At 41.1% G+C, this 27,610-nt stretch overlaps 1 protein-coding gene and 1 long non-coding RNA gene across 8 annotated transcripts in view; one reads left to right on the forward strand and one right to left on the reverse strand.

Moving 5' to 3' along the window:
* Positions 1-17,884, reverse strand: LOC120715942. The gene is made up of 3 exons (XR_005691767.1): positions 17,875-17,884; positions 8,312-8,319; positions 1-162 (listed from the first exon to the last, which is right to left on the reverse strand). It is a non-coding gene; the product is annotated as an uncharacterized LOC120715942 (long non-coding RNA).
* Positions 1-27,610, forward strand: part of iqsec1b (IQ motif and Sec7 domain ArfGEF 1b) — a 234,352-nt gene that overhangs the window by 146,413 nt on the left and 60,329 nt on the right. Inside the window, exon 1 of one of the 7 annotated variants that reach the window (XM_040003183.1) lies at positions 9,973-26,171. The exons of 5 other annotated variants lie outside the window; for them this stretch is intronic. In XM_040003183.1, the coding sequence (XP_039859117.1) occupies positions 26,125-26,171 (47 nt within the window). In that variant the 5' untranslated portion in view covers positions 9,973-26,124. Of the gene's footprint in view, positions 1-9,972; positions 26,172-27,610 lie in introns of those variants that run through there. One more of the 7 variants, XM_040003181.1, reaches the window with a different exon arrangement.

Genomic DNA, 27,610 nt, shown 5'->3' on the forward strand with positions numbered 1-27,610 from the left:
GGGTTATTATGGTGTGGGGTTGTTTTTCAGGAGTTGGGCTTCGACCCTCAGTTCCAGTGAAATGAGCTCTTAATGCTTCAGCACACCAAGACATTATGGAATAATTCATGCTCCCAACTTTTGTGGGAACAATTTTGGGATGGGCCCTTTCTGTTCCAACATCTTTCAAATAAGGACGATAGTATACCTTTGCACTCTGGACAACCAGCTGCCTTTTGCACTTATTCTAATGACAAAACACTCATGACAAAGCCGGTCGTCACTCCCTAAGGCTTCATCAGATCTGACCATTTGTGCTCCTCTTGAAAATATAGAAATCTTTATAAATACCAGCGTTAACTCCAAAAAGTCCATTAGAAGTTCCACCACACAAGGCTTGATTCTCACAGATTTCTAGCAGCTGACATGTATGTTCTATCTGAACTCTATGTAAAATAAATATGGGAAGGCAATGTTATCGGAGCATTTGTTGGTTTCTGAAAGAGGACTTATAAAGAACTTGACATTTTCTGGGCTAGACTGATAACATCTGATAACTGCCAAGTGGTTCTTGGTACAATATAGATTAGTAAAACAAGATCAATGCTGCACCGATCATGCTGACAATGCTGAGAAGAAATTTGTGAGAAAAGTAACCATTCAAAGGTTATTCTGAGCAGTCTTTAAAAGGCAATAATTAAATAGTACAAATTGATGAGTTTTTCCATATAAATTTAACTGGTACTGTTAAAGGAGCAAAAAACCTCTTAGCATGAATCTTACTGTAATAAACCTGATCTAATCCATTATATGTAAAAAAAAATTTAAGTGTCACGCTTTTAAGATTTAACAAGTACAGCAGTATTAAACTAATGACAGTGTGAATACTGGCACTGCTGACATTTTGCTTCACCTTTCATCTTGTTTGTGGCAATGCACTGACACACTTGCCACACACAAATACTTCAAAGACTACCGAGGCCCCAGTTCTACCTGCCTGAGGCAACAAAAACGCAGCGAGTCACGCCAGATGGTTACTTTATCTCTGCTCGGAACACAATTTCATAGCTCATTTTCATCCAAATCGATAAAAATGATGTGATCTGCAGCCTGATATAGCAGCCTTAGCAGTGAATCTCAAATGACATGCTGAGACACCCTGGAATGCCTGTAGAGAATTCCAGGTCTAACATAGCATTTTATGGCAAACATACATTAATATTGTAATATAAATCTATAGATAATGCTATGAATTCATTGTTAATTTCTATATCACATTTTTACTCCCTCATTTTCCATTTAAAATAGAAAAAAAAAAAGAAAATCTTAAGTTTTCTTTTAAAAAGAAGGCCCAAGTCCCCCAAGCTGTCAACGTGACATGACAACGACCTTAATTAACAGAAAAGAGTATTTCAAAATATCAACTCCCCTTAGCCACATTTAGTACTTAGTTCTATGTACTTTAAGCAACTGTGTGGCACGGGAAGCTGTAAAAACTCTACAGAGAAAAGTCTCATTCAGCTCAAAACCAGAAACCTCTTGCTGTAAGGCAGAGTGTGAACCACTGCATCACTGTGCTCGACTTGGCTGATGCTTGGTGCCAAAGGCTTAGGAGGCACTTGCAACCTTAAATTTAGATACCACAAAAGGTCTGCAAAAATCTACAAAAAAAAGAACTAATCATGTGATCACTCACCATAAAGCGGACAAGCTGAAGAACAACAAAGAGACTCTTCTCCAGCTCTGTAGACGTGGCACATGGACAGTCCAAAAAGTTAGCATCGCTCAGTGCAGCCCTCCAGGAACAGTGTGTGGGACCTTCCATCTGTCTTTGGCTGTCGTCCTGCTTGGCACCTACTCATCAGTCTTCCAGGGCTGAACTGGTAATGTTTGGTTGAATGACTCTAAGATTTTTCACAGTGTTACTGGAAGTCAAAGTAATGTTATCCACAGCAAGTTAAAATGTTAAACACCAAAGATTTTTAGGGCAGAATGAAAGAGTATCATTTTTGGTTCAATTTAAGAGTAGGAAATTAGAGCCTGTTCTGGCCTTTATGTCTCTGAGACATGCCTGTAGTTTAACTAGTTCTCTGGCTTTGTGGGTAAATAAACTTGGGTATCATCTGCGTAGCACTGAAAATGTATGAAGTATTTTTTAAAAACATTTTACTTGGTAAATTGTAAATGAAGTGATTCTTATATAGAGTTTTTTCCAATCTACTTGAGCTACTTGTCAAAGCAGTTATTGCAACCTTTGACCCACCTGGGGTGGCTGTAGCTCAGGAGGAAGAGCGGTTCGGCACTAATTGGAAGGATGGTGGTTTGATCCCTGGCAGCTACAGTCTGCCTTGGACTGGATACTGAACCCCGTTACTCTCTGATGTATTAAACAGGGTGAAAATGGACTAGATCTCAACAATACTTCTTAGCCAGCAGGCTTCAGTTCATCTCAGGATGGTTAAAACATACACGCTTAGATGAGCCTTGGTTAGATGTAGAACAGGCACTATGCAATAATCTAGAGATTTCAGACCTACCATTTATCAGCTTAAACATCAAATGACATGAATGCTTTAAAAAGCACTAACATCAGCTCTCCTCTGACAGCATGGTGGGAGTTTCTAAAAATTACGGCGTCTTCATTAATCCCATGCAAACGTACACTGCATTCCAAATTATTATGCAAATGATATTTTTCTCTGTTTTTCCTAAATAGTCTATTCAAATGACAGTCGGCATAATTTTCGAGTCATCTACCAATAGAGTACAATTCAAATGTTACTGAACAAAACTCCCAATGTTTTTCAAAAATAAAAAACTTAAAATGCACTGTTCCAAATTATTACGCACACACAGTTTCAAAAGATTTTATAGGTTGTAGAGAATTGAAAATGGTCAGTTGTTGAATTTGCAGCATTAGTAGATCAGTTTCACTGAAATCAAAAGCTATTTCAATGCAAGTTATATATTAACATAGGACCCCTTATTTGAAAGCAGTTTTACAATTTTTGAATCCATGGAACTTGTAAGTTTTTGGAAGGTTTCTACTTAAATGTCTTTGCAGGATGTCAGAATAGCCTCCCAGAGCTGCTGTTTGGATGTGAACTGCCTCCCACCCTCTTATTTGTTTGCTTGAGGATGCTCCAAAGGTTCCCAATAGGATTGATCAGGGAAGAATGGGGACCAGACCATGAGTTCCTCTCCTTGTACGCCGATAGCAGCCAATGATGTAGAGGTATTCCTTGTAGCATGAGATGGTGCATTGTCTTGCATGAAGATGGTTGTGTTGCAGAAGGCACAGTTCTTCTCTTTCTACCAATGAAAGAAAGTGGTCAGTCAGAAACTCCACATACTCCACTATTCTCACCAGCAGGAAATAGATTTTTCCCACAATTACATCTTTCAGATGGTACTTTTCACACCTTCAAGGACCCTAAAGGGGACGACCAGCTCTCTCCCCGTGACTCAAAACACGACTCCACTGCATCCATCTGGACCATCCAGGGTTGCACTGCACTCATCAGTTAACAAGACTGTTTGAAAATTAGTCTTCATGTAGTTCTGGGCCCACTGCAGCTGTTTCTGCTTGTTAGGGGTGGCCGAATAGAAGGTTTATGCACAACTGCAAGTCTCTGGAGGATCCTACACCTTGAGCCGCTGGGCTCCAGAGGCACCAGCAGCTTCAAATATCTGTTTGCTGCTTTGTTATAGCCTTTTAGCAGCTCCTCTCTTAACCTGATGTATTTGTCTGGCAGAAACCTTCATCATTGTGCCTTTATCTGCACGAACCCATGTGTGCTCTGACTCAGCCACAAATCTCTTAACATTATGGTGATCACGCTTAAATTTTCGTGAAATATCTAAGGTTTTAATTGCATGTCCAAGGCATTCAACTATTTCACGCTTTTCAGCAGCAGAGAGATCATTTTTCTTTCCTATATTGCTTGAAAATGGTGGTCAGCTTAATAATGTGAAACATTCTTCTTTAGTAGTTTTTCCTTTAATTGGGCTCACCTGGCAAACTAGTGATCATAGGTGTCCGAGATTGATTTCAGTGATACAAAGAGTCATGAGACACAATTCCATCCATGGTTTTGAATGAAAAACAACTTATTTAATCTTTATGACACTTAAACACAATTTGCATAATAATTTGGAATGTGGTGTACACCTATCTGGAATAACCCTGACATATTACAAAACAATAACATGATTAATTTTCCAGATTGGAAAATTGTAAAGGAATGAAATACTTGGAACATATATTAGAAGGAACAGACTTTATTCCGTTTGACAGAGTAGTTATACAATATATGATCAACAAGAAAAGATTTCTAGAATATCAACAAATTAAATCCATAGTATAAGAGAAATTTAAACCCGTGAGGGGCGTGGGGTTCTGGGATGCTTCAACTGGTAGGGAGGTGTTACATGCTTGCAGAAGTTCACTCTGCAGGTGGGGGTGAGACATAGGAGAGGTGGAGATTAAACTGGTGTCCGGGCTGGGCGCTCAGGTATGTACCGGCTCACTCCCAGTGGTTGCTTGGCGGTGCCGGGTACCCGTGGCTCGGTTGGGCCTCCTCCGGGGGGGGTGGGGGGCCCTCAGGCCTCTGGCCTCTGGGCCTGCGGCTCGGTTCACTCTGGCACAGCTGGCTGCCGGCAGAGCCCGCGGGCACGCCACTGCAGCCCCCTCTGGCTTCTGCTCCATGGCTGCTGGGTGACCCCTCGTCTGGGGCTCTCCTCAGCTCTTCCCAGGAGGATGGCATGGATGCCCCTCCGGTGGTCCTCCTTGGGCTCTCGTACTCTGGGGCCTGGATCTCCTCCATGCCTGCTTCGTGCCCTGGGGGACGGGGCTGTGGCTCCCTGCACCCTCTAGCAGATCGTTACATGAAGAAACTTTTGAATACAAGTGCATTCATCCACACAGGTGTGCACACAGGACAGATGCAAAAAAACTAAAAACTAAAACAGAGTGTGAATGTTAGATAGGAAACACTTCGGGAAAAAAGCTCCTGTGAAAAAAGCATATATTGTAAATGCTAGTGGTCCCAGTGTAAAACTCTGTGACATGTGTGATGAAGACTCCCCATTGTCTTCATCATCAACTGTGTCCTAATCTCTGTACTAAAATGTTGTGGTCAGCAGTGTTGGTGTTGTTCCCACATCATCATAATAAATGTTGTTCCAGGTTCAACATTGCAAGTGAGCAATCACATTGTTGTGACGTCATACTTTTGTGACTTCAGAAAAAAACATTGTAAAACAAAAATCTACTTAACTTGCGAGAAACCACCTCTGTCCACCGATCCAGCAGTTTGAGTTCTTTGCATTTCAGGATACTGTTCTTTGATAAACGGTAAGCATTATACATATTATCCTTGCAACACTGGAATTTCATAAATGAATGAATCACTTGGCTTGCAAAAGTATGACGTCACAACAATGTGATTGGACACTTGCAACGTTGAACCTGAAACAGCATTTATTATGATGATGTGGGAACAACACCGACATGTTGAGTGAACGCTGGCGCGACTGGCTGCCGCTACTCACCGGCCGCCACTCACCACTATCGCTAAACGTTAACGCTACTGGACTCTGGATTTCTGGACTTTTGTCCTACTCCTGTTTCTAAGGCCCACCGGTGTCCCTACCCGGCTGTTCCTGTCCATGATGTGGCCTTTCAGGATCTATGTACTCTCAGTGTGGGTCTGGATCCTTATGTCATCGATCTACCGACTCGGCACTGGACTTCATCAATATACAGCTGATGAGCTCCTCCGGCTCCGCTTCTCTGTAGCTGCTCCGCCGTTGGCTGCTCTTCATTTCCACACGGACATTGCCTTCCTCCCTCGTCGAAAGTACGTACATCGAGGCTCCCGTCGGTATTTCCATCAGGATAATTCCAAACCAATTCAGTCCTTCTGGTCCACCTCTGGTCGCTCTCAACGGAACCCCTGCAGGTCTATTGACCACAATGTTCTGACTGGTCTGCCTAGGTCGGCTAACACTCTCATCCAGTCCGACAGTATTTCTGTCAACTTCGGCCTGCTTAATATCCGTTCGCTTACGAACAAAGGACATCTCATCCAGGATCTCCTAACAGACCGTAAGTTTGACTTTTTCTGCTTGACTGAGACATGGCAACAGCCCAATGACTTTTCGCAACTCAACGACTCCACCCCCCCCGGGGTTTGTTTACACCTGCCAACCTCGCGAGTCCGGCTGTGGTGGTGGCCTCGCGATAATCTATCGCGAGAACTGGAAAGTCTCGCCGCTGTCCGCCCCTACGTACAGCTCCTTTGAATCTGTTGTTTGTCAACTTTCAGGACCTACCCCAACTGTAATAGCTGTCATCTACCGCCCCCCAAAATTTAATTCTGTTTTTATCAGTGACTTTGCCGATCTGCTGACCAATCTAGCTACTGTCTCCCCTAATATAATATTGCTGGGTGACTTTAACGTTCACGTGGATAACTGCGACCATCCTCTTACCAAGGACCTTCTATCCTGCCTTGATAGCGTCAGCCTTAAACAATACATAAACTTCCCTACCCACATCAAGGGCCACACTTTGGACTTAGTCTGCTGTTCTGGACTTACCCCCTCCATCTGTACAGCTGACGAACTGCTAATTTCGGACCATCTACTTCTCTCCTTTAATGTTCACATGACCCTCTCTGTAATTAACAATCCCCGTATTATCTCTTTCCGGAATATCAAGAATATAAATCTTGATATCCTTTCCTCTGCTTTTTCTAGCTGCTTGTCTTCTAACAACTTAGCTATTCAAGAGGACCTGGTACTTTTTTATAATCATAGCCTTAGTAGTATTTTAAATTCCCTGGCTCCACAAAAAACCAGAACTGTACTTTTTTCTCGCTCTGCACCCTGGTACACCCCTGAACTCCGGCTACTGAAAGCTAAAGGCCGACAGCTTGAACGTCTCTATAAGAAAACTGGCCTTACTATTCATAAGGATATGTTTAATAACCACGTTCTGTTTTACCAGGAATGTATTAGTCAAACCAAATCTGCTTATTACTCTGCTATTGTCTGCTCAAGTGAGAACTCTACCAAGACCCTTTTCTCACTATTCAACTCTTTTAACAGGCCACCTGATTCTCTCCCTGCTCATCTCTATTCATCTAACTTCTGTGATGCTCTAATGCTATTCTTTATTGATAAAATTCATAAAATACACTTAGACCTGGACCCTAATGCTCAATGTAGCTTCTCTGTCCTAACTTCTCCCCCTTCTCACTTCCTCTCTGTTTTTCAACTTCCATCCTTAGCTGATATTGCTGATCTCATCCATAAATCAAAGCCTTCTACCTGCCAGCTCGATCCTATCCCCACTGTCCTCGTCAAAGCCTGCTTACTCCCTCTCCTTCCCCTCATATCTGCTATTATTCACTCTTCACTCACCACTGGAACTGTTCCTGCTTCCTTCAAAGTTGCTGCTATTACCCCAATTCTGAAAAAAAACTGGTCTAGATCCCAACAACTTTAATAATTTTCGTCCTATCTCCAATCTACCATTTCTCTCAAAAATCCTTGAAAAAATAGTTGCTTCACAAGTCCATCTTCACCTAACTGATAATAACCTTTACGAACAGTTCCAGTCTGGCTTTCGTCCTCTACATAGCACTGAAACTGCTCTTATAAAAATAACAAACGACCTTCTTATAGCAGCTGATTCTGGTCTCCTCTCCATCCTTATCCTTCTTGATCTGAGTGCAGCTTTTGACACCATCTCTCATCCCATTCTCCTTAGCAGATTAGCTTCTATTGGTCTCTCTCACACTCCACTAGCCTGGTTTAAATCATACCTATCTGACCGCACTCAGTTCATTCAATTAAAATCCTTCACTTCTCAGCTTTCTCCTTTATCCACTGGGGTGCCCCAGGGATCTGTCCTCGGGCCCCTTCTTTTCATCATCTACCTTCTTCCACTCGGACATATTTTTCGTAAATATAATATTCAGTTCCACTGCTACGCCGATGACACCCAGCTCTATCTCTCTACCAAACCTGACTCTACTCTTCCTCCACCCTCCCTCATCCTCTGTCTAGCTGAACTTAATTCTTGGTTCTCCTCCAACTTTCTTAAACTCAACAGCAATAAATCGGAACTTCTTCTGGTTGGCACTAAACGACTGCTATCCAGAATTAACAATTTCTCTCTCACCATCAATAACTCGCTGGTCCTTATCTCTCCCTCTGTGAAAAGCTTGGGTGTCATTCTCGATAGCACATCACATTATCCTTTAACTCACATATCAATAATATTACACGTGCAGCATATTTCCAACTCCGTAACATTAATCACCTCCGCCCCTTCCTCACACCTCATGCCACTGCCATTCTCATCCATAATCTTGTTATCTCTAGAATTGACTACTGCAACTCATTATTATTTGGCCTTACACAAAAATCTATCAACAAGCTCCAACGTGTCCAGAACTCTGCTGCCCGTATTATTACTAGGACTTCTTCTACCCACCACATCTCCCCAATCCTGAAGCAACTTCACTGGCTCCCGGTCAAATTTCGCATCCATTTTAAAATAATTCTGTATACATTCAAGGCTATTCATTCTCTCTCTCCACCGTACCTCTCTGACTTATTACAGATGAAGCTCCCATCCCGCTGCCTCAGATCTTCATCTTCTCTTTCTCTCTCTGTTCCCTCTGCTCGTCTGATCACAATGGGAGGGAGGGCCTTTAGCTGCTCTGCCCCTCGACTTTGGAATTCCCTACCCCCGGACCTCAGAAATATTAGTTCATTCTCTCTTTTTAAGTCCACCCTCAAAACTCATCTGTTTAAAATTGCCTATTCTTAAATTTCTGTATGTTTTAACTTTTATCTTCTATTTTTATCATTGTGTATATTTCCAGTTTTTATCTGTTGTACAGTGTCCTTGGGTGCTTTGAAAGGCGCTATTTAAATAAAATGTATTATTATTATTATTATTATTATTATTATCATCATCCGCACTAAAGTCGACCAAGACAAGCACAAAGATGAGTCTAAGAAGATCATTCATAACCTTCACCAGTGCTGTTTCTGCACTTTTTTTTACTACCATTCTCTATAAAGCTCTATAACAAGTCTTTATTTTGAGATCCCAAACATATTTTGTATTATATCTTCATGCATAGTGTACATACTATTTATTAATGAAGTTTGTACTCCTTCCTTACACACATATTACGTGACTGTTTTTAACTAACTTCATTTTTACTTTTCTTTGGTTTTTATTACTAATGTAAATTCATACATTTCTGTATTATGGGTTTAGGGCAGGGTGGTACGTACAGGGATACATAGAGAGTTGGTGTGACAGAGGAGGATGCTAGGGATAGGGGACATGGAGGTAGGTAACGCACCACTGCAACCCCTAAAGAGAGCAGCTGAAATAAGGAGCTAAGTTATGGTTACTTACTTACTGCCACCTTTAAAGCCTGTGTTACATAGTCTTTTATTATATTTACAATTGAAGGATTAGTTAATAGAGATCCTTCTTTGAGCAGTCTGGTAGGAACGGGTTCTAAAAACATTTCGAGGGTTTAAAGGGAGAAAATTTAGACGTTAATTCATAAAGATTGATAGGAGAGAAACAGTTGATGTACATAGTGACACTTTTGTGGGAATGCTGTGAATATTTTTTTCTCTAATGTTTGAAATGTTATTTCTGAAGAAATTCACGCAGTCATTAGTGTTTCAATCTAAAGCTCAACAGGGCTTTGACTCTGTCAGCCTGGCTGCAGTCCTGAAAAGAAAGCTGGGGTCACTCCTACTTTCTTTGTTTACGTGCGTTTGCGTACATACGATTTTCTGGAGGAGGACAGACATTTTTTTTAGAGCTCTTAAAGATGTCGAAGAAGCAAATTCCTTTAAGAAATTACTTTGGTGTTCCTCCACCTCCAAAGAAATGTCAGAAGGAGACCGAACAGCAAAAGAAGCGCGTATTCTTGGAAAAGTGGTTGCAGGAGGTGAGCTGGCTTCAAACAAATGATGAACGCACAGAGATGTGGTGCAGAATATGCTGTGAAAATCCCACTCTAGTGGACAAAAACAGTGCCTTTATATGTACGCGAACGCGCATTGCAATTTTTTATCTGGTGCGCGTCTTTTATTTTGACAGCGAATGCGCACCTAAGTGCACATAAGTGGTCCGCACCACTTATGTGCACCCCTGCAGAAGAAGGTGTGCTTTGATAAGGCATATGTAGACCACAACAGGAAGTGATATGATACAGCAGTGAGAGCCAATACCAAGTGTGGTTATATTCCAGTGTTACAGTCTGAGTTTTTCTTTTCGTCCTTGTGCATGAAGTGCAATAGCAAGTTCAGCCACAGCATCACTTTTTTGTACAATTGTTCTGTCTCTTCCCAGACCGTGAGCTCTATACTGATCTACACTGTGTTTCGAGGCATCCTGCTGTCTTCTTACTTCTGTCTCCAAATAAACACAGTCATCCATTAAACTGAAATGACCTATGACCGGCCTCAAAATGCTCCACATGGTAATTGACCATTATCTACAGTCATTAATTCTCCAGAAAGTCATTCTCACATGTAAACAAACTGTCATGCATGGATGGATATGTGCGGTGATTAGATCATGAGGCAAATATCCCCAGATGGAGATCCCTAATGCAGTGAGCAAATGGCTCGACAAGGTGTCTAATTCCTGTGTTTATTTTTAGTTAGACTCAAAAACATTTTTTAAACCACGGGGGCTTTGTCCTTGTTGTCCCAATATACACTGTTCTGTGTTGTTTTTTTCTATGTTTGTTTTGTGCAACTCCTAATTTTCCCAAATAGTTAAGAGAGGTGAAGAGTGAAAAGTTAGCACAGGGATAAATCAACCTGAGAAATAACAGAATTATCCTTTAATATGTTGAAGCATGGAAATGTTTTATTTATTTTTTACTTTGCTGATTATTAAAAAAGTAACATTTTGAATTTTCTAAGCAAAATCGAAACATCTTGAGATCTTTATCATTATGTTTAGATCATCTTTTTACTTGATATTGAACAATATGAACATTGTGCTCTACTGGACGAGACTTTTCTTAACAGCTTGTTCAGTTCAGGGTTTCAGGAGAATGAAGCATATCCCTGCTGCCACAGGGCGAGATGCAGGGGACACACTGGACCACTGGCCGCTCACCAGTCCATCACATGGCTAATGCAGACAGACAAGTATTCATGCTCACTGTCACACCTGGCCAATTTAGCGTTGTGCATTACCCGAACATGGATGTTTTTGCACTGTAGGACGAAGTCTACGAGAATTCATGCAATAAGAGGGAAAACATTTGAGCCCAGAACCTTCTTGTTATGAGGTTTGACCCCAAAAAACGCAATAACACTGTATATTTAACCACCCTGTATCCAATGATTGTACTGCTCATGTGTCACTTACTCTTAATTACAGTATAATTATGAGTTAATGCCATCATTCAACCAAGGCGCATTCTCATGAGGAAACAGTCTGTCTGTGATTTTTAGCAGCCACATCTCAGTGAAGTAAGCTCACATGAGGTGAAACACACTAGCATGTGTGAGGACACCTCTGTTGATGTTTACCCACCAGTGTAAGTCTTTAGGGCAGGAATCCACTAGATGGAGCACAGCTCTAAGGCTTTGCTAATGTTCACCCGAGAGCATATTAATCCCCAGTCCAGAGGACTGGGAAGCTGCAGCGGTCGATGGAGATAAGGACAGTCTGGGAGAGAGCCACAGATGCTCCCTAATGCTGACTGAGGACTGCCTCGGGCATTAACAGTGTTATCTGCTCCACTTACTGATTAAAAGAGAGTCTTGAGGAGTGCAGAGTTAGATCTTTAAAGGTTGCATCTTCCCAGTATATTTATTTGTGGTGCTAAACCAAAGTTGTGTAATCCCGGAGCTAGACACCCAAAGGCATAAAAGGTAGCAAACACACAGAGCTTCAGGACACAGTTGGCCAAACAACAAGTGAGATTAGCCAGTTTCCTCCTGAAGCGTTTGGAAAATACACTCAGTCAGATTTCCAGTTTTCAAACATGTAGCGTAATTTATGTTTTTATATATTTGTATTATTTGTGGCTGAAAGATGGGGGTGAAAACAGTCTGATCATTTAATTATGGCAAACTGATCCTAATATAGACTAGGAGCTGTGTATTTTAATTATACTTTATTTGGCCAGTAAACATTCACCGTCAAACATCAGACTCTGCTCTTCAGTACATTAATTTAGCATTTAGTTGTCGCTTGATAACCATGTTGATATTGAATACAAAAGATAATGAAGCATTGATAAGAAGCTAATTTGAAAAGGCTTTTATCAAAGCAGACATTTTGGCTTTCAGTAGTAAAAGCTGGTGTATTTCTGCTGTAATTAACACGTCATCTGTTCTGTTCGAGTGTAACAGTAATTATTTTCATTATTTACATATTTTTTTCTACTCTTATAAAATGTCTGCTGTCATGTTTTAGGAACTATGACCTGTTTGGGGTAAAAAATAAATAAATAAAGTGCTATTTCTTTTGAAACATTCAATTCAATTGCATCAGATGAAGAGCTGTTTTTTGGTGTTGGTCTTTCTGTTGGAGGAGCCAGGGTGAGGGTTGAGTTTTCAAGAAGGTGTCTTGGACTCTGGGAGATGGCAGCGAATCATTTCCATACAGTTACATGTTACATTAACTGACTTGTGGTCTAAACCAGCAATTCACGACAAGGAACCAAGTTTTGTTTTCTTTCCCAACAAGCCCATCACGCTTTTATCTAAGGTTAGATAAAAGAATTGTTTCTGAGATGTTTCACTTGTTGAAGATATGAACTACTACACTGATGCCAGGTCCACATGCTCTGTGGCATTTTAGTTTCACAAACAATATTTTCCTAATTAATAGCTCTGAAATCCTGAAGCACCACTATACAAGCATCCTTTGAGTGTTATGTATCACCTGGAGTGGTAACTGAGCTGCTCAGGGGGGGTCCCACACACCAGGAACACACTACTCTGACTTCACAGAGACACTCTTTTTGTCAGGCTTCCAGCTTTAGATATTGCTCATAGCCAATTCCCTCGCTCTTGTCTCTGTGGGATTTCTCCCTTTTTCTTCACCCAAAAAAGAAACTGCCATACAATAGCTAAAAAATACAGATAGTGCAGTCTGCCTTTGGGTAATCCTCTGCAGTATCTAAAATAAATACCTTAAAAAGCTCTGTTTCACTCAAGTTTATTATTTAGAGCTTGTAGAAATCAGGCTTGGTACTTTTAACTCTTATAATTCATATGTTCACTTTCATATTTGATGTTGTAGCTGCTGAGACTTTCTAAGCTTATCCTTCAGCAGCTGTTTACAGGTCTCCATTATACAATGTTGGAGATGCTCATATATTACCAATAGTGAATAAAATTCAAATACAAAAAAATAAATTATACTAAGTCCATCCATCTTTTTCTGCTTCTTCAGTTGAGGCTCTTGGGGGTGCTGGAGTCTATCTCCGTTGGCATGGGGTGGGAGGCAGAATACACCCTGGACAGGTCGCTAGTCTGTCTATAGAACCATTAACGTTCACACCTATGAGCAATTTAGACTCACTAATTAACCCAACCCCACTCGCCAAGAGGAGAACATGCAAACTTAGTAAGACCTTCATGTTGTGATTCAACAGTGCTAACCACGGTACTAATATCAATCAATATGATTTAGAATAATAAGCTGGAAATGTAATTACATTATAGAAATTGCATTAAAGCAGAAATAAAAACATGTAACCCCATCTTCACTGCAATCAGTCGGAGTGCTCACAGGGTTAACCCTGGTGTCAGGATGGAAATGGGATGAAATGAGTCAGCCTTTTCTATTGAGCTTGAAATGTCAAACAACATCAAGCGAAAAGCGACGGCTGCAGGATTTACTTGCTAACTACAACTTTTATTTGATATAACCTCGTAATATTTGGCCTAGCCATTATTGATAAAGGCAAACGAGACTTTCTGTGCTAGATAGAATCTGAATGTTTTCTATTCCAGAGATGTTTTAGTGTGGCGGTTTAGACAGTTCTGAACTTTCTTCGTTGCATGTGATATATGATGGATTGTATCAGGATTTCAAGCCCTACTCAAGAAAGAGTGTCATCCAAAGCTTTGTTCAGTCAGTCCTAGAAGTCATAAGGAAAAGAGCTTTATCCTGTGGCAGATCCTGTGCTAAAGCTGAGGCAAATAGCCATCAATCAGTGCCTAGTGAGAGCCACGCGTGAAGGTAATCTGCCTTCACAACATAACCTTCTCATCTTTCTGCTCATCACTCCTTCTCAGACCTCAGCTGGCCTCACAATAGCTGCAATTACACAGGCAGCGGTCCCCTGGGTACCGACAGGCTCGCGGGGGCTGTTATGGCCGAGCAGGGACGCCATGGGCCACCTTTGTTGGTGTCAGACCGTAGAGGTAATGATAATGCCAGCGTTGACTGTTTATCACTCTGTAGAGAGAGCTGCGTGTTCTTCTTGAGGAATTATCACAGCATTCGAGCACAGCGGGTGAACGGGGAGGAAACCTCGTATCAGATAAGGAATCCTATTATGCCAGCAAATGACTTCTTTAATGAACTCCGAGGAGAGCAGGTCAGAGTTGAGGTGCTGCCCTGAGATAATGGCACAAATGTGGCTTTTCCCCCTCATGCTTCCTCAGTCATGCCTGTAACGATGTTTCCTCTCATGCAGGGGGAACAAGGCATCAAACTCGTATTTTGATCATATCGTGCAAATTTCAGACTCCCTCTAAAGTCACCCGCAGCACTTCTCACTGGCTGTCTCAGACCTGCATTTGCTGAGAAAATGTACACCACGTGGTAAACCGTTAAATTTCCATGAGGATAAACAAGATAATAGGATCTGTTCTGCCAAATGAGTGAGCAGAATAGTATGACAGCTAGGAGAGGGTTTTTGCCAAAGGTTTTTTTGTTGTTGTTTTGTTTTTTTTAAGGAAATAAAAACTACTGTATTTTTCCAATACCCAGCTCTTGCTGGAGTGGCAGCGCAACAGATTCGACAAACTGTGACTTTGCCTTTCTTCATTGCCTTTCTCAGCCTTCTTCTGTGTAATGTTGACAGAATTTCAATAATGATATTTCTTGGGGAGGAGCTTAAAGCACTCATCAAGCAGCAGCCTAACAAGCTTTTCACTGGCCGGGGAGGTGCTGAATAAAACGTCTTACTCCTGTTATGTTTCGTTTTTCTGTAGGCATCATGTGGTTGCCACTTTGAACTAATGCTTTAGAGTTTCGTTGCCATGACGTTCTATCCAGCAGGGATTGCAGTTTGAAATAAAAATACTTTTATTCATGTGGAAAGAGAACCTGGAGGACAAACCCCCAATCTTTCTAATATTGTCAGATTCAATTAGAAATCAGCTTTGCAGAACAGCGAGCAGAGCTGCATTGCTATGCACGTTGGTAAAAGACAAAAAGTGATTTTTACTTTCAGTTTGGATGATTCTTCAAAACATGATTTCCAATCTTTAAGCAATTCAAGAAATCCTACTTAGTATTCAGTCCAACAATGTTTCGCTAATGCCTGTTAACAGCAGCTAACAGTGGCAAAAACAGCAGCACGTACCAACAGAAAAGTTCAAGCTATCCTCAACAACTCACCTCAGCATCACTTTACTTGGTCAGAAATGAGCTTCACTGGCTCATTGACTCATATCAAACTTCAATTTTCACAAATAGATGCCTATTTGTGAAATTCAGATTTCACAAATAGGCATATTGCCACCGCAGCCACATTAAACAGTGAACAGTGGACAGCCTACACATGGATGGCAGCCACAGCTGTTTGTCCTATAGTGGCCACTGTAGGATTATGAACTTAAATTGAGAGGGGTATGAAAATGAGATTTTACATACTGCATATTAAAAGTGGGGGGATGCTATTTTATGGTTTATACAGTACATCTGAGTCCAGAAGTGGGTAGATGTGTTGCATAGAGTCACTCTTTAAGCTGGGATGAAAAGCCTGTCAGTAAAAGGGGAAAACACCTCACACTTGTCTTTTCTTGGAGGTAGTCATGATATTGTTTTTGGTTGTGGACACAAAATAAAAAAGAAACTACTTTGTAGTGTGTCATTTCAAAAACCCTCAGACCAAATTAGTCATAGAATGATTTTGAAATCATGAATTTGGTGGACAACTACCAGAATTTCCTTTTAAAAGTGTGACATTAGCCACTGTGCGTTTTACTCTGTGGTTTCCATGAATTTCAAGTGTATTGTGGCAGTCTTTTTGTACATTACACAGTGAATAGGATACCCATATTGCTTGTTGTTCATGGCCTGCCGGAGGTACACCTGGTGTTGTAGCGTTGGGTTTGTTGTTTCCGAGACAGCTAAAGCCTGTGAACTAAAGAAGCTCAGCTGGAGTGAAGGGCTTGTCCTTCCCCAGGTGCCAAATGGAATCTGCAGTTATTACCATAATGCTTTCCTCCAGCTCATTTTACTCCAGCTTACTGCTGGGTTCAGGAAGAGCGGCAACCAGTTAAGCTAATGCAGCAGAATCTACTTTCTATCCTTCACTACTGGAACATATTCACTGATAGAAGATGTCAGGCTGTGAGATTAGCATCACATATCCAAAAACATGAGTTATACAGAAGTCTGTATTTTTACATACTATGTATGAATAATTACGAACGCTGGTGTGGGATTTCTTTTGTCTACGCCTTGTGAGAGGTGAATGGTCATTGTGACATCTCACTTTGTCTGCTTACACACTTCAGGCTCTAGAAACCACATGATAGATGAGCTCCCATCTGACTGCATCACACCTCTCAATAATGTGCTGCTCCCATACCCCCACCCACCACCCCCCTCACTGCTCCTTAATAAGCTGAGAGGAACGTGTGTGGCTCAGTCCATGACCTGACCTCTGGTGGCCTTGAATAAAACAGGGACATTTACTGCAGTGTTGTTAGCGCCTGAATTCAAACACGCATTTCAGATAGCACATTGCAGTGTGATTGTAGACTTTTGAAAACTAACACATCAGGTTCAGCGTTTTGAAAAGCTATTTTATATCTGTCACTATGGTGATGGAAGATAGTATCTTAATATTCCAATTGGCTGGTACCGCCACAAAGATGAAGCTGCAAGGGGCTTTAAAAATGAACTTTTAAAGGAGTTGATCATGTGTAGGCCACTGATGATTTAACCAGATTCATGCAAGCCCATAGGGGCTCTCGTGTGGATTTTGTGTGGGCAAGTCTAATAAGGGCAAGTGTGGTGTGCCCACAGATTGGCACTGAGGCTCAAAATGGCAAAACTGCTGTGGGCCCCTTATAAGGTTGCCTTCATTGGCACCACATGTTTTTTCTGTGAGTAATCCTACCAACAAAATTCCCACTTCACGACCCAAATGGGCAAAACTGCTATAGGCCCCACATGAGGTAGCCTGCATTATCCCCACATGGGTTTTCTGTGAGGTTCTGTGAAGCACAATAGTGTAGGGCCCACAGGATTCCCCCATTAGGCCCCATAAAGGCAAAACTGCATTGGCTCATGAGCCTCACATGGACCCAAAATCGGTGCCACATTCTGTTGGCAAGCCAATTATGGATTTGCCCATAGGAGCTGTGCTCCACACAGCCTCACACCTGCCCACTGTGGGCTCACACGGACATGCTTGCTGGTTAACAATATTCAGTAACACAAAACATTCAACAGTAAGGTAGCGAGGTTAACAAAATGCTTTTAGTTTACCTTTGCAAAGTGAACAAGTCAGTGAATGGTAGGCAGTGGGCCAAATTACTGGGAGCCATATGAAGGGGATTTCATTTTTTAAAAAACGTTCAGTGCATATTATTTTATTAATTAACATGTAAAATTATGTTTACAGTAGTGCACTGAAAACAGTCAAAATTCAGGAGGGTGATGACACCATAGGCATCTGTGTAACAGTTACATTTGTCCAAAGCCTGGATGTCATGAAGTTCTTATTTAATCACTTGTAAATCTCTCAGTTTTATTAAAGAGAGGAAGAAATTCACTGGGAGCCCCTTTAACATTTCTGTCAAGCTTAGCTGGCCGGTTTGTTCACTTGGTGCTTCTATTCTAGTAAAATGCTGTATAATTACCAAAGACTTCATATAAGTCATTAGTGTTATTAGTGTAGGCCTTTAACAACTGGCTCATCCACATAACACACAGAATAGGATTGCATTTTGAGTTTGCAGCATCATGCTTCAGTGTACTGTTCATTACTGTAAACTTTTCTCTGCTCTTTTCATGACTCGCAGCCTTTTACAAAATGCTGTCTGTTCTCACTTCAAAGCTGTTTGCCCGGCTGAATAATTGCCGTATCGTTCCGTGTGGCTCCCCACCCAGCCCACTCTGTGGCTCTGTGAGCCGATGGAGCTGAAAGCTGTAGCAGTGACTGTCTTAAACCTGGCTGACAGGATGCTACTGACAGCTGAATCATCATGGCAGAGAGCAACACCGCCCATCCAACAGGGATATCTGTATTAAACAGAGAGTGATCATGGGACTTGTTTACACTGGTTACGATAAAACTGATTCACTTATCATCTCTTTGATTATTATGAAAGTATGTTTTTCTTTTTCCAAGTAAAACTTGTGGAGTAAAAATGGTGATATGTGAACACCATGATCCGTTGCAGGTTGTAGATTTGTACTTGGAAGAACGCGTTATGATAAGCTATTGACGGTGTTCCTGTATTCGTCATTAATTCATTCATGCACATGAATCGTCTGTTCTCTTTTTTTGGCATCATTTTAATAATTTGTACGTAAGACGTTTTTGATGTTGGAGCATGTTTTGTTTGGTTGGGGATTTTTGTTCTTGGAAGGCTTCTGAGAACTCTTGAAATTGACCCTCACCTCTCATCTTCATTCAGTGAGAAAGATTCACATCAAGGGTCCATTACTTTCTGTAAATCCTGTGTTTGGAGTTGTCTTGGCAACCAGCTCAGGCTTTATATGTACAAAACGTGATTGAGGTTGGCCCTCATGGGTACTTGCCTCGCCCCTCTGCGCACCATGTGCTGCTGCTGATTAGCCTCTCCCTGAGCAGGCTGGGCTGGTGCAGGCTGTGCAGCATCTGATAAAGCCTAATTGATACAGCCGCCGAGGGAGGCCTTTGTGTGCTTTGTTGGCCCAGCGAGGCGCAGCAGAGTCAGACCTTGTCAGTGTGGCTGCTTAGACAATAGGAGCAGCTGTAACTCAACTCTGAGGAGCAGCAATGATGGAAACTGAGACCATCTCTGCTATTGATTAACTTGAAAAGATTGAGCATGGTGGGAAGAGGAGTAGGTTGAATCCACCATAAGATTGCCAAGGTGAACCTTTTGCTCAGGAACCCCAGACAGATCCACGGTGTCTGGTCTTTGACATCTCTATCACACCAAAAGGAGCTTATAACTGGACATATAGCACAGGACTGCAGGCGACCGCTCAGCATTAACAAAGGCAGCAGCAGCAGAGGGATGCAGGTTCAACCCCCTCCATGTGGCCCAGATACACACAGGCAGACGCTGAGATGGGATTGTACCATGTGGGGTGTCAGTGTTTTTGACATGCAGTCTGAACTGTGCATGATTTGTTTTGTTCCTCTAAATGTAAGCCATTCTTTTTAAGCAAGTTCTTTTTTTCCATGCAGAATGACATTTTTAGTCTAAGCCTTTTTAACTGGCTGACAAAATGTTGAAGTTCAAAGCTTTTTGTTTGGACTACTGGCAGTTCCTGTGTCTACAGCCTCTGCACGGTTTCTATAAAAGGTAAGATGCTCGCTGTGTTCATTAAGAGACTTCAGAATTTCACATTTTGCATGACTAGGGAAAAAGCCAGCTTGCTAAAAGAAAGAATGTTTTGTCACATCACGTCAGTTCCTCTTGCGGAAATACAATCATATATGTAGTCTTTTAGTTCCCATTTTAATTCCCACATGAACACAAAGTGTCATGTTTGACCCAGTCGTGGCTGACAGACAGCGGACACTTTTCACCCTCTCTGCTTTTTTTATGTCGAGAGAGGATGAAACGGGGACAAAGGACCCACATGTCAGCGAGGTCAGCTGCTCTGAATGGAAGAGCTATTGTTGTGCTTTGCCTCGGACAAGCTCCAGCGCAGTATTCAGTCCATTGTATGTGTGGTCCCAGTCATGGTTATCGGCTCAGGCAGCATGAGGAGGCACGTGCTCTGTGGTCCTTTGTCCAGCCCCAGTATTGCATCCAGATGGGGGTCTTTTGTTGTTGTTTGTTGTTGTTTATATTTTTTCTGAGTTTGTACAACAATATCCATGTTTACCTTCATGTACTTTATATAAACACATTTTAAAGAGTTTGTACAAAAACACTTATTAATTCCTGCTGGTTAAAGTAGAATTTTAGAGAATTCACACATCAGCAGCTGTACAGTCAATCTGGGAAGCTGTAGTACTCCACTGGAAATCCATATCACACCCTGGAGGCTACAGTGTGGAAAACAACTTTATAGAGCTATTGAATTAAAAGAATACAATCAGATTATTTTGATCACTATTTTTTGCTTTAGTTTAATGTCTACATTATGAAGAAAAAACTATTTCTTTATGCCAATTATTTGTTTCCATGATGACTTTAAGTCCTGTTGGACCTCTCTCTCTATTGCTATAAATAAATATATAAAACATCTGCGTGTAGAGAGAGAGAGTTGTTTTTTTTTTTATTAGCAACATCATCATTGAAATACACTTCTTATAACTGCTTCTGACAGTTTCAAGTATAGACATAAAACCTGCCGTGTGCTTGTCAGCTCCAATACAATACAAAGTCAAGCTCCTCGGAAAAGTTTGTTGTTGGTGGTGTTTTGTTTATCCATGTTCCAGGGCCCTATGTCGCAGTTTACACACATTAGCTAAATAGCTAAACCCCTAACCCTGTCCTGTAGCTGTTTGTGTTTTTCAACTTTCGTTTGGGAACCTGAACACGTAATGTGTTTCCATTGTGTTCGTATAAATCAGCACAATATGAGACCTTGCAGATAACATATTAACATTAACAACTTGTTTTAATCATTGGTCCAAAGCATACTGGTTACAGTGTTATCTTCTGTGAGAGGGCTGCTATTTACCCCAAAATACTTACAGCATGTTAAAGATGTGTATGTTTAAGCTAAAACAAAATTAATGATGATGACTTTTCTGTCAAAAACTTAGCTGTTGGCTTTTAGTATGGTTACTAATGATCTATTACACCAGCAGGATGCTTTTTAATGCAAGAAATGAAATGAATTTTACACTGTGTGATAATACAGCCAAAATCACTGACATGTTTGCTTCAAAGCTAATTTTGTTGTTTATTTGTTTTCTGGCTTGTGTTTTATTTCATTTTGTAAAAGTAATGAGAAAGACTGCCCTGCGGATCAGGTCAAGTGAAAAGAAAAAAGGGGAATATGTGATGTGGAGTTGATCATCTAAAAGGATGAACTGTCACACACCCCAAGGCCATCTTTATATCTATAATTGTTTTTGAGTCCACAAAAAATAGCATAACCCCCTCCTGATAACATGACTTAATACTCTGTTTTCCATTGAAGTACAAGTCAGTGTTTGCCTGGTGGAGACACATTTCATTATGCTTGAGGATGAGCCAAACTCAACAGCAGTGTTGTTTTGGAGTGTGGTGTAAATGGAAAATCTTCATTTGCTGTAGGCTTCTGAGCTCCGCTTTGGGAGCCAGACAGTAATGAGTTGCAGTTCTTTGCTTGGGTCAATAAGAGGTTGTATACAAAGAACACTGTTCAGTCTGTTCGAATGCAACAATCAGCAATATGCTGTATCTGTCTGTTTGCTGTTCCTCAGAGTTTTCACTTATGTGTAGAAAATTCAATGCATCTCTTTAATCTGAAAAATGCACATCAGAAAGTGAAATAGAGCCTTAAGGAGCCTTTAAATTAAACTTCTGATTTCAGGTTTCTGTGTTGCAGCCTCTGTGCTTTGCCTGTGATTCCAGTAGATCGGTGACCTTACTGATAATATTTCAACTCTTGCCCAGTGTCTGCTAATGGATTTATCTGTGTTCTAATAGCTATGGACAGATCACAATAACGGGTGTTGTGTTGATGGGACCAGAAACCTGTGATTGTGCCGTACTGAGAAATAGATATAAAACAGCGAGGTGAGAAACTCTTCAATCGAGCTCTACCCTGTCAGCTGCTGTGGGTCACTGGTGCACATGGAATTGTCCAAACATGGCAGTTCATCAGCGCTGAAGCCCCCCCCCCCCCCCCCCAACACACACACACGCACACATGCACACACACACACACACACACAAGCCTTCCCCCACCTCTTTCATCATTCACACTGACTTGACTTCCTCATCCATTTTTCCTCATGTGGATGTGACCTGAGCCCCAACATGTACAGCTGCCAAGTCCTAACAGAATAATTGTTCATATAAGTGGCTCCTTTATGCATCTCAGTTCGCCCGTACAAAGATTGAGACTTTGGCTTTTTCCTAAAGGATTCATCAGATTACAGTGTTTCTATCTGAAGTTAGCAGGCAGAGCAGTGGCTTTTTAATATTGCACATTCACTGTGGCCTGGATTGAGAGGGTTTCACTAAATGCATGACATCAAAAGCCATCCTAAAGGCATCAGGCAGGTCTGTGGTCCTTCTAAGACAGATCCCTGTGGAGTTTGACCAAAGTCCTTGCAGACACCGATGAATCCTGATAAATCTCCAGATGCTTTTCAGATTCTTACCTACTCACCCAAGTGATTGAAGTGTTTTTTTATTTGTTTTTTATTTAGATGTACAAAAAAATAAGCAAACTGTTTAACACTCACTATATAATATAGGTTACATTAGAAAGAGAGTTAATATAACTTAAAGTTGCATTAATGTTAGTGTGTTAAAATATATGCTCATTTTAATTTGATGCCAGCCACACTTTTCAGAAATGTGTTTCCTAATGTGTTGGATCACCTTTTTTAATCACAATCAGCAAAAACTGACCAATTGCTGTCATTTTAAAAGCAAAACACGTTTGTTTGATACAAGATTTCGGCTGCTCGGCAGTTCAACGCCTCATTTGTCATGTTTCGTTTCAGACAGGCCAGTTTAGCACCCAGATGTTTTAGTGAACCATGTTGGTGGAATAAATGCAGAATGTGGTTTGACATGATCTTGCTGAAAAAAGCAAGACCTTTCATTGGATGGCAGTATACTGTATATTCCACCCCAACATGTAAATATCATTCAAGATTAATGAGTTAGTCAAGCCATGTGCACCAAATTACTGCCGTGTAATTACAGGTTACATAATATTACATCCAATGACATCCTCTGCTTATTCAAAGGGGTTTCTGTAAGTGTTCCTCAGCCAGTCTGTACTGACTGACCATGCAACTTTGTTAAAGAAATTACAGTGTGGACATTCTGGTGTTGTCTGGCCTGCGAGTGAACATTTTGTAGCTGATACACTAGCAGCTTGTTCGCCCAGACTGCACCACCCAGTAGCAGATATGGCTCGTAGCGGTCAGTTTGATATCAGTCACTCTTCCTGTGATTTTCTCCATGGCATGAAATGGAAACATCAAAGTACGAAGCCCCTGTCAAATCAATCTGCTGTGTGAATGTGTACAGAGTGTGGCAGTGCGAGCCTGGAGCTGCCGTCACTGTGGTTCACAGCTCTGGTGCCTGTGGCCACTGATTCTCCCTTTTGTTGATTAGCTTGCATTACATATTAATTATATCTGCCATTTTTCATCTGTTTCTGCTCTTGTTTCTTCATTGAATTGAAATATTGTGAAAATATTGTGAGTCTTTATCAAGCAGATAATTCACACTGACGTTTTTATACTGAAGCATTAGTATCAGCATTCATTCTAACTCTTAATAGCTGACCCAGCCATGAGAGTGGAGGTCAAAGATAGACAGAGAAATGTTTGGCAGCTGCTCATATAGGAAGGCACAGAGACCAGCAGGCAATGGAAATACTTGGTTATTCTTAAACATCTAAAATAACAAAGGCAAAGGTCTCAGATGGTCACTGTAAGGATTTCCTTTACTATGTGTCAGCATATCGTTTACATGCAGCTGAAGCTTGTTTGGAGCTGTTGATATGCCTAGCTGTTATGGTTATTTAGGTCACTACACTATAATACTCTAGTGTAGATGCTACCTACAAAAAGTAAATTCTAATCAGTTCTTTACCTTATAATATATGAATCAAACTCAAATACACTGTATATACAAACATAAGAAACCAAGGTATCTTATTTAACTTTCCAAAACATTTCAAAAGTTTGTACCTGTAACAAAGGATAGATTATAGATGTGTTTTTAAGTACTGATATTTAAAATAAAATGATTTTTAATCCATTATATTCTGATAAACAAACAGGTAGTAATGAAGATTAATGTCCAAGGGTGGTTTTATGTTTTCAAGTCTAGGATAAAAACAACATGCATGAATGCCAGCTTACTGTGTGAAAAAAATCCATTCAAATGGAGACTGCAGTCTGCACTGAGGGCAACATCTACAGTCCTCACTCAGTGCCAAAATAAAAAATAAATTCCAAGTAATCAGTCGTAGAAAGATGAGCTTTGGGAGAAAGCGCTAATAACCGGTGTCAACATTTAAACACGTACTGATGGAGGCTAGTTTTTTGTAACTCTCCCCATGAGTTCAGTTGAGCTTCTTTCAAGTCTTTGTCTGCATCACGAGTTACCCTGCATTCAAAGTTCAAGTTTCCTTTGCTGGAACACGGAGCACCTCTCCTCCTTTCTGTCATTCTTTGTAGAAGGATTTTCAGACTGCACAGCTGTTCGCAGCTAAAGCCCCTTCCAGACACGCAAGTCTTACTCTGATTGCAATTGAAGGTGTCAGTGTCATGTGTGGAAAAGCTGCTGACTTTTCTACAGAAGAAAGATCTTAGACCTCAGACCTGGTGATATTTATGCATTAGTATCATTACAGTAGAAGAGTGTGTGAATGCATTAACACTGGCAAATATGAATTAGTGGCATAAACTCCATAAAGGCAGTGTTTTTCTACTTCTTATTTAATAGCACCATTACATGACATTTTTCATTCTCTCCATCTAGCCTGTCCTTATCTTGCTTTTTAAATGCTCTTGAAGCATGAACAAGATTACTGCCAGACATGGCAGTTTAAGAAGTGATGCTTAAAAAGCTGCAACCTAATCCCAGACTGCACTCAAAGCAACAGTCTTTACAGAAAATCAGCTATTAAAAATATAAAAATAGGAGAGTAAATACTTGGTCCAGTTAACTCAGTTGCTTAACTGAACCGTAAACCCTCACGCGTTACACACTGGGTGCATTGTCTCGCATGAGATGGATGATAAACACCAGACATCAAAGAGTTTTTTTTACTTTTTCTTTACATTCACTGACTCAGCATGTTGACTTGGATGTTTTATTTTCCTCTTACTGCTGTTTAAAGATAGCTGACGCATCACACCCACTGTAGCATGACCAAAATAATCTTCAGCTGCAGCATGTTTCACGATCCTTAGGTCAGATACCATCTATTGAGAGTTTGTGAAAAACAGTGAGACTTGACACCACAGGAGAAAACAATACCTGAACCTTTGCACATCCCGTACTCAGCCAGTGGGATGATTTAGAGGAGGAATGGCGTGGCAGCAGTAAAAGATAAGCTACTGAGGAAAGGGGCTGCAGCCAGCTAGTGGAATGTGAACACTCACTAGTGTTACACACTAAAGCAAGAAGGGATTTTCCTCCCTGTCTGGTCCACTTAGAAGCTGGCCTTACTTGGTAATGCTGGATAAGTCTCTGCTCTGCTCTCCTCAGACAAGAACAGCTTGTGTCTACTTTTGCAAATGTAGAATAAAGAAATGAAAAAAGAGGAACTCAGAAAGGAGCAGTGACTGAAAAAACCCAGCCTACAGGACGGAGAATTAGTCATTTTTTCTCAGGAGCGAGCAAAGACTAGTACATGTTTTGTGGTCAAGTGAGGAGAGAGAGAAGGAGTGGCATGGGTGGATGCTGCTTCTCCTGAGGCAGGCTTTTCCCAGCTCTGAGTTGCCTAAAAACATTTGGGTCTCTCACTCAAGAACTTAAACAAGCCAAATCTGTCCTGACGATGTCAGGGGCATGTGGAATCTAATGTGGAAATACTGCATTTCAGTGCGCACGATAAGGTAGGGGGATCCTCTTACTCCAGAGCTCAAAAGTGTGGTGTTGGTGTGTGGCTGGGAAAGCATTCGGGCTCATGCTGGTTCCTTCCCCGGGGTAACGCTTTTTAATAAAATTGGACACCTGTAGATCAGGGGTGGTAAGTTAGCCTTTTCTTTTTTTAAATAGATTATTGCAAGATGAGTTAGGCTGCACTGTGAGACTGTATGGTTTACCACAAGTTTTAAAACAAACAAACAAAGCTGTGGTATGCAATAAATCATCAGATGACTTAAGATCAAAAGTTGTTTAGTTGATTTCTTGTTTTTTTTTTTCCTCTGTTTTAAATCATTTAAATCCTTTGTTTTCAACATTTAGTCCATCAAATGTTACAGAATAGTGAAAACATCCATCTTGAAACAACTCATTTTTATACAAGAGCCCAAACATCCAAATGTATGGTACTTCAGGTGGAAAGTACTCGTTTAATTAGCTTAGTGTTGATCCAGTAAATACTTTTCTTTGAAAAATGGCTGCTGAGCATGTGAGTGGTCCCTGTGACCTTTTTGTGTCCTTTCTGTGACCCCATGTCACTGATTGAGTATCTACCAGTTTCTTAACAGCTATGATTTTTTTAATCATGTTCATCTTCCCAAATAAACAGAATTATATTATCCACGCTGTGACCCTCCAGTGCTGTCTGGGATTTAAAACTAGAGGTCTTTCAGTTACGCCGAGTTTTGGGCTTCTTAATCTGAGATGTGTCCAAAGGGGTGATCCAAGCTCTGCAAGACCCAACTCTAATACAAAGATAATTAGATCTGTGTCAGGAAAATGAAACCCTACCCAACTTTATTAGACTAGAGCAGTTAATGTAGAATATGGTCCCAGTACGACACAGGTACAATCAGGTCAGGTCTCGATTCCTCTGAACCAACTGGACCCATAATGACCCCTATCAGGAACCACTTACTGAAAGTATTGATCATTAAATTAGTCATATAATTTGATGACTTAATGGGCAAAGTGTTTCAGCAGTAGCTTAGAAAAACAGTGTTGTTTCTTTTGGAGATGACTGGAAGAAGACTTACTATGCTCCGTTCCATGCAGTGCCCTCCATCTGTGTTGTCGTATTAAACATACTGAAGATGCTGCAGGGGATGGGCTGAAGCATTAATGGTTCCTCACAGTGGTTTCACCACAGCAAGGCTAAAATTAGTGGCCACTGTGGCTAGAGCAGCCTGACTCAGCAGTAGACAATCACCATTCATAAACTGCTACGGCCTGTAATTCCAGTCTCCTTGGGTCTGCCGGCCACAACACAAATGTTCCTCCTGGGATTCTCAGCAAGTCCGGGCGTTATATTGAATTTCTGATCTCTGTCTGGTTCTGCGCACGCAAACAGCCTTGTGTAACTTGGCCATCAGACATTTTCCGTTCGTGCCGATTTCTCATGAATGCCACA

Source organism: Simochromis diagramma, unplaced genomic scaffold, assembly GCF_900408965.1.
Source record: "Simochromis diagramma unplaced genomic scaffold, fSimDia1.1 OVJJ01000646.1, whole genome shotgun sequence".
In the NCBI taxonomy this organism is placed as follows: Eukaryota; Metazoa; Chordata; class Actinopteri; order Cichliformes; family Cichlidae; genus Simochromis; species Simochromis diagramma.